At 44.8% G+C, this 13,512-nt stretch overlaps 1 protein-coding gene across 1 annotated transcript in view; it reads left to right on the top strand.

Moving 5' to 3' along the window:
• Positions 1-3,878, top strand: part of PTK6 (protein tyrosine kinase 6) — a 31,684-nt gene extending 27,806 nt beyond the window's left edge. Inside the window, exons 7-8 of the mRNA XM_077460363.1 lie at positions 12-165; positions 1,868-3,878. Coding sequence (XP_077316489.1) covers positions 12-165; positions 1,868-2,115 — 402 coding nt within the window. The 3' untranslated portion in view covers positions 2,116-3,878. The remainder of the gene's footprint in view (positions 1-11; positions 166-1,867) is intronic.
• Positions 3,879-13,512: the final 9,634 nt, after the last annotated feature.

Genomic DNA, 13,512 nt, shown 5'->3' with positions numbered 1-13,512 from the left:
TGTCTTTTAAGGATGACTTCTATATGTCCCATTCTAAGGCGCTCCCGTACAAGTGGACCGCCCCTGAGGCCCTGGAGTTTGGACGCTTCACCCTAAAGTCTGATGTGTGGTCCTTTGGCGTTCTTTTACATGAGATCATGTCCCGGGGAATGAACCCCTATCCAGGTAATTATCCGCCTATACCTGCCTCTTCCCATCATCACAGATCACATGACTAAATTCCCCAGCATTCTGTCACATGACCAGTCTTCATGTGTATAAGGTCTGGTTTCTCTGAAACGTGTAAGGAATTTGGGGGTCCTGTAATAATAGTCAAATTTAGCAATGAACATTTGAACGAATGAATGAACACATTAGTATTTCCCATATTTTCATTCCTATATATAAAAAAAAAAGATCCTTGACGATCACTTTAAAGTGGAGGGCCACCCTGAAAAAAAAAAAATATTGAAAATTACAAAAAAATCTTAAAAAAAAAAATGAACATTTTTTTTTTTTACTTACCAGAAGTGCCTGTTGCTAGGCACATAATCCTAATCTGCCTCTTCCTCCTCCGCGGAGATCTTCTGTCTTCTCTCCTCCGTGCGTTGTCTTCTGGGTAATGGGTCGCGCTGTGTTCTGGGAACTGTGTGTCCCAGAACACAGCGCGTCCCATTCACAAAGCGCTGCGTGACTCGCGCATGCGCAGTAGGAAACGGGCAGTGAAGCCGTAAGGCCATATATTCTGGTAATGTAAAAGTAGTTCTTAAGGGTCCAGCCAGGTGTGCCTAGATTAGGTGCAGTCTGGGATAATGATGTCATCAGCAGGGGCAGGCTGGGCCAGGGTGCAGGGTGGCAATTTCCCCTCAGGCCGCCCTAACTTATGTTGAAGGCGGCTGCTGCCCACTGCCATTTTTTTCTTTCTCTAGGAAGCCGGGCCAGGGGCACGGCCGACACGGTCAGCCGCTGTTGCATTCTGGGAGTTGTAGTCTGCGCTGAAACACAGAGGATACTACAACTATAGTCTTGGAGGCAGGGATCACCAGGGAGTTGAGACGTGTCACTGGCTCAGCGCTAGCAGCAACTTTGCCCCAGGATCAGGAGCATCACCCCCCCCCCCCCATACGCCCCGTTGGCCCTGCTCCAGTGATCAGGCTGCATTGGATGGGCCCTGATCAGGCAGTATTGATGGGCACTGATGAGGCTTCACTTATGGGCACTGATGAGGCTTCACTTATGGGCACTGATGAGGCTTCGCTAATGGGCACTGATGAGGCTGAGCTAATGGGCACTGATGAGGCTGAGCTAATGGGCACTGATGAGGCTTTGCTAAGGGGCACTGATGAGGCTGAGCTAATGGGCACTGATGAACTGATGAGGCTGCATTGAAAAACCAGGTGGACATGGATGGTGAGCTGATTCAGTGGTTCAATGGGCCACTTGACTGGACTTGCCCCCCCCCCCCCCCCCCAGGCCTAAGGCTGCCAGCCCTCCCCTGGTCAGCAGTTTGCTGCAGGAAGAAGCAATCTGGAAGCTGGAGTTTAAAGAATAAGAGATAGTTATCAGAATTGACATAAGGGGAAGGATTGTAGTCCGGGAAATAGATGGTGACCCTGGAGGAAGCCTGAATAAAAGCTATTGCCCCCAGGACAGGACCACCTGGAGAGGAAGATATTGTCTTCTTCTCCAGAAGCAATGTGATCCATGTGAGAAAACTGGAAAACGAGTTCAGGTTTCCTACATCGTCATTATTCACGTATCTGCTGATGGCAAGGATATTGACCGCCTATTGGCTGGCTCCGTCTGAGCACCTTCCTCCCAAGCCTCGTAAAATGCTTTCGCCGAGGCTCCACCCCATAACCAACCTCCCTTTTTGTCTTTCCCACAGGTGTCCCCAACTCCGAACTTCTTCAGTACCTCAAGAAAGGCAAAAGGCTGAGCATTCCAGAGAACTGCTCGGAAAGGATCCACAAAGTCATGCTGGAATGCTGGAACGCCAATCCGCAGAAGAGGCCGACGTTCGGAGAACTGAAGATCACCATAGACAACCTGGCCAACTACGAGCCGTCAGAGGAGTCCCCCAAACCCATCAAGCCCAAAGGCCTCTTGGCCAAGCTGAAGAAGAATGCCCACTGACCAATGGCGGGACAGGAAAATGAAAATCTCAGGACTCTGTGTGGAGGGGCAACTTTGCTCAAAAGAGAAAACCGCTTCCCTTCAAGCATCTAGAACACCTATTACCTGAATATGAATTTTCCTTCAGCTTCCAGACCAGAGCGTGATGACATTTCCCGGGCCTGTGATTCTGTGTCCGGATCCCGCCCCTTTAGGGCCATTCACACCTATGTGTCTCGGTGTCTCGCCACAATGCACAAGTGTGAATGGGCCCTAAAGTGAGCATCATAGCTGGTGTGTGAGACATGCACGGAGCCCTGGCATTGCTGGCTGGACCCTTGGCTTCATCCTTACATGGAAGCTGAGGCTTTGGCTCGGCTGTCTGTACTGCAATTCGTTTCAGCCAGCTGTCAGGCTGATGTGAAGTTTCAAATGGTGTGGAGTATGTTTTGAATGCAGCAGGATTACAGGCGTCAACAGAGCAGTTTACAATCGTTTATGTTATATAAACTGTATATATATATATATAGAGATACATAGATTGATAGATAGATAGATGCACGCACGCGCACACACAAACTGTATATCTATAGAGCTTCTGATGGAATGACTGAGCCAATTTATTGTGTAGCCAACATTTCCTTCCGTTGATTTTTTTATTGCTGTCTGTGTCCCCACTCTCTATTAGTCCTGGTGTCACTGGGACAGGAAGCGATTGAAAACTAATTTTACCAGTGTCACCAGAACGTCAGGTGAGGGGAAAACTACCTGTTGTGTCAAAAGTTAGAAGAGGATTTCCCCTCCCTTTTGAAAGCATTTTTCTCTCACTTCCTGTTATGTCACCAGGACAGGAAGTGAAAGGGAAATCTCCCCGGCAGAGACGCAAAGAGCACTGGAAGAAATAAACAAAGCACACTGAGATTTAAAGAAGAACACACATGGCTTTTGTATGTTGTGCTGACAATTAATAGGGGATTCCACCTGACTTGAAAGGATTTTCTCTTACTTCCTGTTGTGTCACCAGGACAGGAGGTTAAGGGAAATCTCCTCGGCAGAGTCACAAAGAGCACTGGAAGAAATACACAAAGCACACTGAGATTTAATGAAGAACACACATGGCTTTTGTATGCTGTGGTGACAATAAGGGATTCCACCCGCCTTGAAAGGATTTTCTCTCACTTCCTGTCATGTCACCAGGACAGGAAGTGAAGGGAAATCTCCCCAGCAGGGACACAAAGAGCCCTGGACAAAGTACACAAAGCACCCCGAGATTCAATGAACAACACACGTGCCTCTTGTATGCAGAGAATATTTATTAAGCATGGAGTTAATCTTTACATATATTATCAAAAAGCCAAACACTTTTGTTGCACAGGGAAGGGTTAAGCCTCTGTCAGGTTTGTTTTGTCATCTCATTGAGGGGGATTTCCATTCACTTCCTGTCTCAGAAACACAACAGGAAGTGAGAGGAAAAGAATCAAATGTGAGAGGAAATCCACCCCTAGCGAGGTGTCCCCATTGGGAGGTTACCCCTTTGCTCCTGTTTTGGTGACAACTTAAAATTGTGCATTTCTCATCAGTTTTTGCCCCTAGAGATAATGGTCACCAGGATTAATAGATAGGGTGAATCTTTCCAGTGGGGACACAGACAGCAATAATAACATGACAGACGATCTAACCCTTCCACACGCCATCCAAACCTGAAACACTTCCTACTGATAAGCACTGTATCAGGAACAAGTATTAATATTTCAGTATTGGTGTCTATAAAATGTGTGATACGAGGAGCTGTGTGTGTGATTATTACTCCCACTCTGGAAAATAGGCTTCTGTTACCTTACTGGAGAAAAGGCGATGACAGCGTGCGGCGAGCGGTGCTGCAGACTGATTCCATTATCTTCTGGGACCTTTTTATGTGTTTCAGAAAACTTCAGCCGGGGCGGGGGGAGATATTCTGCTTCCAATCGCCTAAAGCAATTGAAGCAGAAGTGGGAATGGGTACCTGTCAAAATCAAGTACCCACTCCCCCTCCCCAAAGGCTCCTGTAGTGCTACCCACCACAGGAGCCGCAGAGGGTAAAATAGACCTACATTATCCCCAAAGACCCAATGGCCAAAAAAAAAGCACCTTTGAAAAAAGACCTCCACCATGCTAAAAGACCCATAAAGGGCACCACCCCTCCCTTCAATAAAAAGGCCTACATTATCTCCAAAGACCCAGTGGCCAAAAAGGGCACCACCCCCTTCAAAAAAAAGACCTACACTATCCCAAAAGAACCATTAAGGGCACCTCCCCTCCCTTCATAAACAAAGGCCTACATTACCCAAAAGACCCATAAAGGGCACCTTCCCTCCCTTCATAAACAAAGGCCTACATTACCCAAAAGACCCATAATGGGCAACTCCCCTCCCTTCATAAACAAATGCCTACATTACCCAAAAGACCCATAATGGGCAACTCCCCTCCCTTCATAAACAAATGCCTACATTACCCAAAAGAACCATAAAGGGCACCTTCCCTCCCTTCATAAACAAAGGCCTACATTACCCAAAAGACCCATAAAGGGCACCTCCCCTCCCTTCATAAACAAAGGCCTACATTACCCAAAAGACCCATAAAGGGCACCTCCCCTCCCTTCATAAACAAAGGCCTACATTACCCAAAAGGCCCATAAAGGGCACCTTACCTCCCTTCATAAACAAAGGCCTACATTACCCAAAAGGCCCATAAAGGGCACCTTCCCTACCTTCATAAACAAAGGCCTACATTACCCAAAAGAACCATTAATGGCACCTTCCCTACCTTTAAAAAAGAGGGCTAAAAATCTCAAAAGACCCAATGGCTAAAAAGGGCACCTCCCCCTCTTTCATTTTTGTATATATGCATGCATTTTTTTGTCCTCAAGTTTATAATTCTTGGTGAATGAAGTGAAGAGAAAGGTAAGTGGATTTCTGCAAGGTACCTGCTATATTTATAGTGGGGAAGAAGGGTTACCCCTTTTTGGAGGACAGACAAGCAGTACCTGACCCCCGGGTGCACGAAGGTGTGGGATTTAGGACTTCCGGAGTACGGGCTCCCCCTACCCCAGACAACAATGCCTACAGTACAGGCCTACTGTTTCCCAGAAGACCCATAAAGGGCACCTTTAAAGGCCTAAAGCATCCCAAAAGACACACAGGAGTTCATCAGCGTCTCATAGTAGCAAACATTCACTGCATGACATTTTTAATGGACCGAGCCTCTTTTTGAGATTTGTTGTTTACAAGTTAAAAACATTTTTTTTTGCTAGAAAATGAACCCCCAAACATTATACATTTTTTTTTACTAACACCCTAGAGAATAAAATGGCGGTCCTTGCAATACTTTCTCTCACACCGTATTTGCGCAGCGGTCTTACAAGCACACTTTTTTTTGGAAAAAATACACTTTTTTGAATGTAAAAATAAGACAACAGTAAAGTTAGCCCTATTTGTTATATTATGAAAGATAATGTTATGCCGAGTAAATTGATACCCAACATGTCACACTTCAAAATTGTGCCCGCTGGTGGAATGGCAACAAACTTTTACCCTTAAAAATGTCCATAGACGACGATTAAAAAAATTCTACAGGTTGCATGTTTTGAGTTACAGAAGCGGTCTGGGGCTAAAATTATTGCTCTCGCTCTACCGATCGCGGCGATACCTCACATGAACACCGTTTTCATATGCGGGTGCTAGTCACATATGCGTTCGCTTCTGCCCGCGAGCTCGGCAGGATGAGACACGCTTAAAATATTTTTTTTTCTTATTTATTTTACCTTTTATTTTTTTATTTTTACATTGTTTAATTAAAAAAAAATATGTCACTTTTATTCCTATTACAAAGAATGTAAACATCCCTTGTAATAGAAAAAAAAGCATGACAGGTCCTCTTAAATATGAGATCTGGGGTCAAAAAGACCTCACATCCCATATTTACACTAAAATGCAATAGAAACATAAAAATAAAAATATTGTCATTTAATTATTATTATTATTATTTTTTTTTTTTAAATGGCCCTTCAAGAGCTATGGGCGGAAGTGACGTTTTGACGTTGCTTCTGCCCTGTAAAGTTATGGAGACGCGTGGGGGCCATCTTCCCCTCACTTGTCTCCATACCCAGCATGGGGTAACATCCGATTGCCTCTGCCACTGCCGACGGCTCCGGTAAGCGGCGGAGGCCACCAGAGCACAGCGGGAGGGGCTCTCTCCTGCTGCCGATAAAAGTAATCTCGCAGCGAATCCGCCACAGAGACCACTCTTATTGTAAAAGCAGACCACGGGCTGAAGAAGAGGATACCAGGGTTATGGCAGCTAGCTGCTGTCATAACAACAATATTCCTCTTCAAAGTTAGGACATATATCGGCGTGTGGCGGTCCGTAAGTGGTTAAAAAACTGAAGTTGAAGGTCAGAAATCAAAGTAGGGGGTGCTATGCTAGGTTCCTACAAGGGATCAGGTATCTAGTTTTATTTTAGGTCTTTTAGAGCTCCAAGATAAAAATGAAACCTCAATTTAGAGACAAAAGAACTACTTCTTGCTGCAGTATTCAACTTCAGAGATTTGCCCTGCAGTACTTTTTTCTGCCACCGGGGGGGATTTACTAAAAATGGAGAACTCAGAATCTGGTGAAGCCATGGTATCCAATCAGCTTCGTCAAGTTCGGCTTGTTCCATTAATCTTCGACAATAAAACCTGAAAGCTGATTGGCTTCTTTGCACAGCTCCACCAGATTTTGTGTGCGCCAGTTTTAGTAAATAACCCCCATGATGTCCTCACTCTAATGACTAGTATCATTCAACCCACTTCCTCTGAGCCCAGGTTTTGATGGACCTGCCCCAGCCTGTGTCTGGACTAAGGATGAGCTCAGGTGTGATGCAGCCGCGCAACGGGCAATGTCTCACTGTCTGTGATTAGCGCAGCGCCGACTTCCTGGCGGGCTCTGCCCATGGAGTATGTGAACACGCCTAAGCTCATCCTTAGTCTGGACAGTGAATGGAGAAGCAGCACAGTGATTAACTGATATCCCTGTCACTCTGTTCTCTCATCCTATCCCCATGTTTCTTGTCAACACAGGGACAGATTGGCCCCTTATGCTGCTGCTTCCTCTCACCCCCCTACCTGCCACCCATTGGGTAGATTTCCCCTTCCTGTCCTATAGCCAAAAAAAAAGTTAGAGGAAATCTCTCCAAAATGAGGGAATCTGCACCTCCAGCAGCCATGATTTTCTATCTTCACCGGGACACCTATGCAGACTTTGACCAGATATGTATTTTTATGTGAGTGCTAACATTTTTAATAAACTGCCCACTAGATGGCGCATTTCCCTTTCGATACACACACAGGAGCTGTGAGGGAAATCGCACACAATTTTTTGCAGTACGATTTGCGCCCATTTATTTTGTATTGACAAAAATCACACGGCAAAGTATCGGTACTCGTAGTTGCGGATAAAATTAAAAAACGGGATTAGTGGAACCCTAGTTGTGACCAGAGCTAGTGTCCCCATTGGAAGATGTGCTGTCTAATATTCGTCTGGTGACAACTCAGAATTTTGGATTTTCTTACACTCTTGGGGAGAACAGTCATCAGGATGATGAACACTTTATGCATCTTTAACCCAAATTTTTTTTTTTAGGATATACTAAAGAATGGTTCAGGCCTTTCCCAGGTATTTCTTCTTGTCTGTGTCCCGTTGAGGAGATTTTCATTTCACTTCCTGTCCTGTAGACCCAAAAGAAGGGTGAGGAACTCCAAAGTGAGAGTTCATCACCTCTAATGCCATGTACACACGACCGGACTTTTCGACAGCAAAGGTCCGATAGAGCGAATCCATCAGACAATTCGATCGTGTGTGGACTCCATCTGACCTTTGCTGTCCAAAAATCTGACGGACTTTAGAAATAGAACACGTGTCACATTTTTCCGCCAGAACTCCGCCAAACCCAGTTCCTATGGAGAAATCCACTCGTGTGTATGCTAGTCCAACGGAGGAAAACCGACGCTAGGGCAGCTATTGGGTACTGGCTATGAACTTCCTTACTCTAGTCCGGTCGTACGTCATCATGTTCGAATCTGTCGGACTTTGGTGTGATTGTGTGTGGCCAAGTCTGTTCATTTGGAAAGCCCGTCGGACCTAGTCCATCGAAAAGTCCACTCGTGTGTACGCAGCATTAGTTGTCAGTGGAACAGGTGACCCCATTTCCTCTCCTCTCCTGTTCCAATGACAGTATTTTGAATTCCGCCATCACATTCTGCCACCAGGATGAATATAGAGTAAGAATTGCCCCAGTGGGGACCCAGACAGCAATAAAAAACTGACAGAGGGTCTGACCCTTCCACATTCCATCTAAAGCCAAATTTAAAATAAGGTTTTGGCTATATACACATTTTAAATAACAAGCCGTATCTGCTTTTCCATGGTCCTCCCCTCTGATGGTGACACAGTCTTTATTACCTGCACATTTTAGCTTATTGACCAATTGGGGCAATGGAGAACAAGTACATAAGTTGTATAACCTGCCTCTTATCATAGAGTATTGAACCCTGCAGACTGTCAGATGAGGGTCGATGGGAAGCTACAGTATACAGAACTCAGTGACACAACCCCCTACAGAAGACGTGACCTGTAGGGGGCAGTGGGGCTCATCACCTGACTCTTTTTTGAGAGTATTGAACACTGCAGATTATCAGACCAACGTTTATGGAATCATAGACATAACTCTGGGACACACCTCCTCTATGGAGGCCATGACCTGGATGGGGTGGTGGGACTCATCATCTGACTCTTATCATAAGAATAGTAAACACTGCAGATTATCAGACCAATGTTTATGGAATCATAGACATAAGTCAGTGACACACCTCCTCTATGGAGGCTGTGACCTGGATCGAGTGGTAGGACTCATCATCTGACACTGATCATAAGAATAGTAAACACTGTAGACTATCAGACCAATGTCCATGCAAACACATACACGACTCAGTGACAACCTCCTCTATGGAGGACGTGACCTGTATGGGGTGGTGGGACTCACTTTGGTTGTGAGGATTGACCTCTCCAAAATAGTCCACGCTGCTACAGGAGCTGTTACTGGAAGTGGACCTCAGGCATCCTGTAAGAAGACAAAAACATGTTATTATTTCTTCATGACCTAGAACTAAGGGGTGGGACAAGAGCCAAAACAAATGGACCTGCCAATGAGTTACACAGGCCAGGCTAATCAGTGACAGAATTCAGAGGACCATAGTAAGGGATGACCTAAACACACATTGTGAAATCTCAGTAGTAAAAATTCAATTCAGTTCTTTCACTACACTGGCCTAGGGACATAGAGCTGAGGAGGCGCCATCTTTAAATTGCAATTCCAGACAGGTTTGATTTTTGTCATTTTGGACAGGGCAGGGAAGGAAATCAGGTCCTCATTAACATTTTGTGCTTTGTCCCAGTACTCTACTGGGGACACAGACAATGATAAAGACCTTACATTTGGTAAAACTCCTCAGCACTGTATACACAAGTGGAAAAAAAATATTTTGTCTAGGGTTCCACTTTAAATACTTATTTCTATCATAGTGTTCTTTTTGAGTTTTACTAACCACCAACCACCATCTTTGGTTGGCTGAAGGCCTCTTTGGATGACTAAATGCCTCCCTGGTTGGCTGAAGGCCTCCCTGGTTGGCTAAAGGCCTCTTTGGATGCCTGAAGGCCTCACTGATGGCTGAAGGCCTCTATGTTTAGTTGAAGGCCTCTTTGGATGGCAGATCTTGTAAGGGTGGTAAAAATTGGTTTGGTTGCCCTTCTATAAAGCCACTCCATTAATGACCAAAGGGAGGTGATGAGACTCAGAATACACAGTGAGATTATCTCCTATACCCTGCGCTCCCTTGGTGGAAGATACTCACGGCAGTAGTAGTCGTAGGTTGCGGTGAATTAACCACTAGATTGAATGGAAGCCATGATGGTTAAAGCCTCTCTGTGGCTTCTCCCCATACAAGTCAATGGAAAACAAAAGCAGCTCAGGAGAACGTCGGCTCCAAAGAGGCTCCAATCCAGTGATCTGTAATCAGTGTGGTGCTGGGGGGACATTTACTGAGGTAACTCCTCACCGGGGTCACAGAGCACATTTACTGACAGAAAAGCATCCTTGGCGGGGGGGCACAGACCACATTTATGGCCTACAATGTCTCCTCAGCAGGGTCACAGAGCACATTTACTGACAGAAAAGTATCCTCAGCAAGGTCACAGAGCACATTTACTGACAGAAAAGTCTCCTCAGAGGGATCACAGAGCACATTTACTGACAGAAAAGTCCCCTCAGCGGGGTCACAGAGTACATTTTCTGACAGAAAAGTCTTCTCAGCGGGGTCACAGGGCACATTTATGACAGAAAAATCTCCTCAGTGGGGTCACAAATCACATTCATGGCCCTATACAGTGTCCTCAATGGGGTCACAGAGCACATTTACTGACAGAAAAATCCCCTCAGCTGAGTCACAGACCACATTTATGACCTATAAAGTCTCCTTAGTGGGGGTCACAGAGCACATTTACTGACAGAAAAGTCTTCTCAACGGGGTCACAGAGCAAATTTTCTGACTAAAGAGTTTCCTCAATGGGGTCACAGAGTAAATTTACTGACTGAAAAGTCTCCTCAACAGAGTCAAAGACAACATTTATGGCCTATAGTGGGGTCACAGAGTGCATTTACTGAAAGAAATGTCTCTTCATTGGGGGTCACAATGCACTTTTACTGACTAGTGTCTCTTTAGAGGGGTCACAGAGCACATTTATGGCAGAAAAATCTCCTCACTGTACAGGGAACCCCCAAAGCCTGTGTCAGCCCCCCTTCTGCACCCCCTTCCGCACTGTATATAGAGCTGTGTCTACAGAATGTTGGGCTGTGACCTGTGCGGAGAAGGACAGGGATGACTCTCAGTCCCTGGTGAGAAGAATGGGAAGCGCCAGGCTACCCGCTTTCCCCGCTTTGCCACCAACCATCGCTGCAAACACGTGTCCCCATCCCCAAGACAACGCCGCTCCTGCTAGTACAGGCAATCGTGCAGCAATCATGACCCTATACACCCTGCAGAGGGCACCCTCCTGTCACTATCTACTAATGAGGATTTCAGGTGGACTGAAATCGAGACACATGATTCAAAACCCAGACTGTCCGGGTGTATCCCAGATGGGTGGCAACCCTAATATTCCTGACACACGTAGCAAAGTGCAGCCGCTGTGCAGAACCAGAAGGAAGCAGAGCCTGCCCATGTAATGGCTGCCTCAGTATATAGTTAGAATTATATGGAGGAAGTCATTTTTTAGGAGCCTTTCCAGGCCAACAAATGGAACCATTCAATGAACTATTAATATCATCCATGTATTTAAATTAACCAAGTCCGGCCCTGCAGACAAATGATGGCTTGGCGAGACATCTGTCTTTCTGGGTGGACGTCATATAACGTCCTCCCGGAACGCGCTTTGTGCGCGGCCCGTGGCGCGATCTGTCACCATCTGTGTCTGACAGATGGCAGATCTCTGCACTGGGCCGCTGCCGATACCATGTGATCGCTGTGACCAATCACAGCAGTATCACATGACAATTGTAAACGATGAATGGCCTTGATTCATGCCATTCATTGTTTACAATTTTGATGCTAGCTGTGATTGGTCACAGTGATCACATGGTACCAACAGGGCCAATCACAGCCCATCTGTACCATGTGATTAACTGTGGTCAATCAATCCATTTCATCCAGTAAACATGGTTGCTTATAACAGTGAAAAATTTGTAAAAAAAAAAAAAATCTTACTGATCACTTCCCCAGAGAAAAAATGGAATAAAAAAGAAAACAAAAATTAAAACAAATTATTAAAATGTATTTATTTAGTTATTTTGTACCTACTGTCACCAGTCAGTGTCCCTGATCCCCACTATACCAGTTATATGAAGACGCTGTACTGCACTGGTGACAGTATGTGGAAAAAAAATTGAAATTTTTTTTTTTCATTTCTTCATTTTCCAAAAAATGTGTGACAAAAAAATTTAAATTTTAAAAAATTGAATTGTCATGCCTCTTACTAAATACCTTGGACTGTCTACCAAAAAGGGGTCATTTGGGTGCTATTTGTACTGTCATGCTATTTAGGGCCTCAAGAAATGAGATGGGTCGCCAGTACATCAGGATTGGTCGTTTTTCAGATAAATACCATAGTTTGTGGATTCTTCAATTTTCCTACAGACTAAATAATATACACTGATTTGGCTTATTTTCACCAAAAAAATGCAGCAGAATACATTTTAGTTAAATGTATGAGAAAATTGAGTACTGTCCGTGATACTTTTTTTATTTGCACTAACATACAATTTTTCAGGACAAGCTTTCAGGGTATGTCCCCTTCTTCAACGTCCAAGCAGTACTGCTTGGACCTTGAAGAAGTGGACATACCCCAAAAGCTTGTCCTGAAAAATTGTATGTTAGTGCAAATAAAAAAAGTATCACGGACAGTACTCAATTTTCTCTGTCACAATTGCACTAATACGGCTACAATCACATTAAGTCTAAATGTATGAAGAACAATTATTTATTTGCAAAATGTGGGGGTTTTTTTTCAAAATTTTCGATCTTTTTTTGTTTAGCAAAAAAATAAAAAAAAACATTTGCTCATTAAATACCACCAAAAAAAATGAAATAAAAATGATTTTGTTTGTTTACAGTGTTGCATGACTGCGCAATTGTCATTGAAAGTGTGACAGCGCTGAAAGCTGAAAATTGGCCTGGGCAGTATAGGGGTGAAAGTACCCAGTAGGCAAGTGGTTAAAGGAGCACTCCACCCAAAACTGATTCCTCAGTGTTTAGTACAATGCAGAGTTACATCACTTGACAATCTCTTCTCTCACTCTAGGGGGCGCTATTGGTGAGACTTGGCCTGTACACCTGTACACCTGTTGTGCCCATTATGTAACTCGGTGTACCTGATTGGCTAAACAAAACCTGAGCACACCAGGGTTTATTTGCTTTAGAAAGTACAAATGGTGGAGCGGAGACAGAATAAATACTTCGCCTCCACCCAGCAAACATTTGTCTATAAAGAGAAGGTGACCGCAGAACGCCCCAATCCACCCAAAACCCCTATTTTAGTTTGTTATGAGTGGATTCTGGTGGGCTGAGCTGCCTCTTCCTCCAGCAGTCTCAAAATTCCCCCTCTGGACTTTCCCTTCTTCACCCCATTGCTGTGGAGTCTCTCTCCTCCTGCTGCAATATAGGCTGCTGAATTCTTTGCAAAATAAAACCATTACAGACAAATGAGGCCATTCACAGCAGAAAGAAGAGAACGCGAGAACCCATGCCAGTTTTTATTTCTGTCTATGCCCCAGTTGCAGATTTTCCCTCACTT

The sequence above is a fragment of the Lithobates pipiens genome, unplaced genomic scaffold (assembly GCF_037356315.1).
Source record: "Lithobates pipiens isolate NorthernLeopardFrog02 unplaced genomic scaffold, aLitPip1_a1.2 Scaffold_28, whole genome shotgun sequence".
NCBI lineage: Eukaryota > Metazoa > Chordata > Amphibia > Anura > Ranidae > Lithobates > Lithobates pipiens.
The sequence above is the reverse complement of the archived record's forward strand: the minus strand, read 5'-3'. Positions and strand labels throughout refer to the sequence as shown.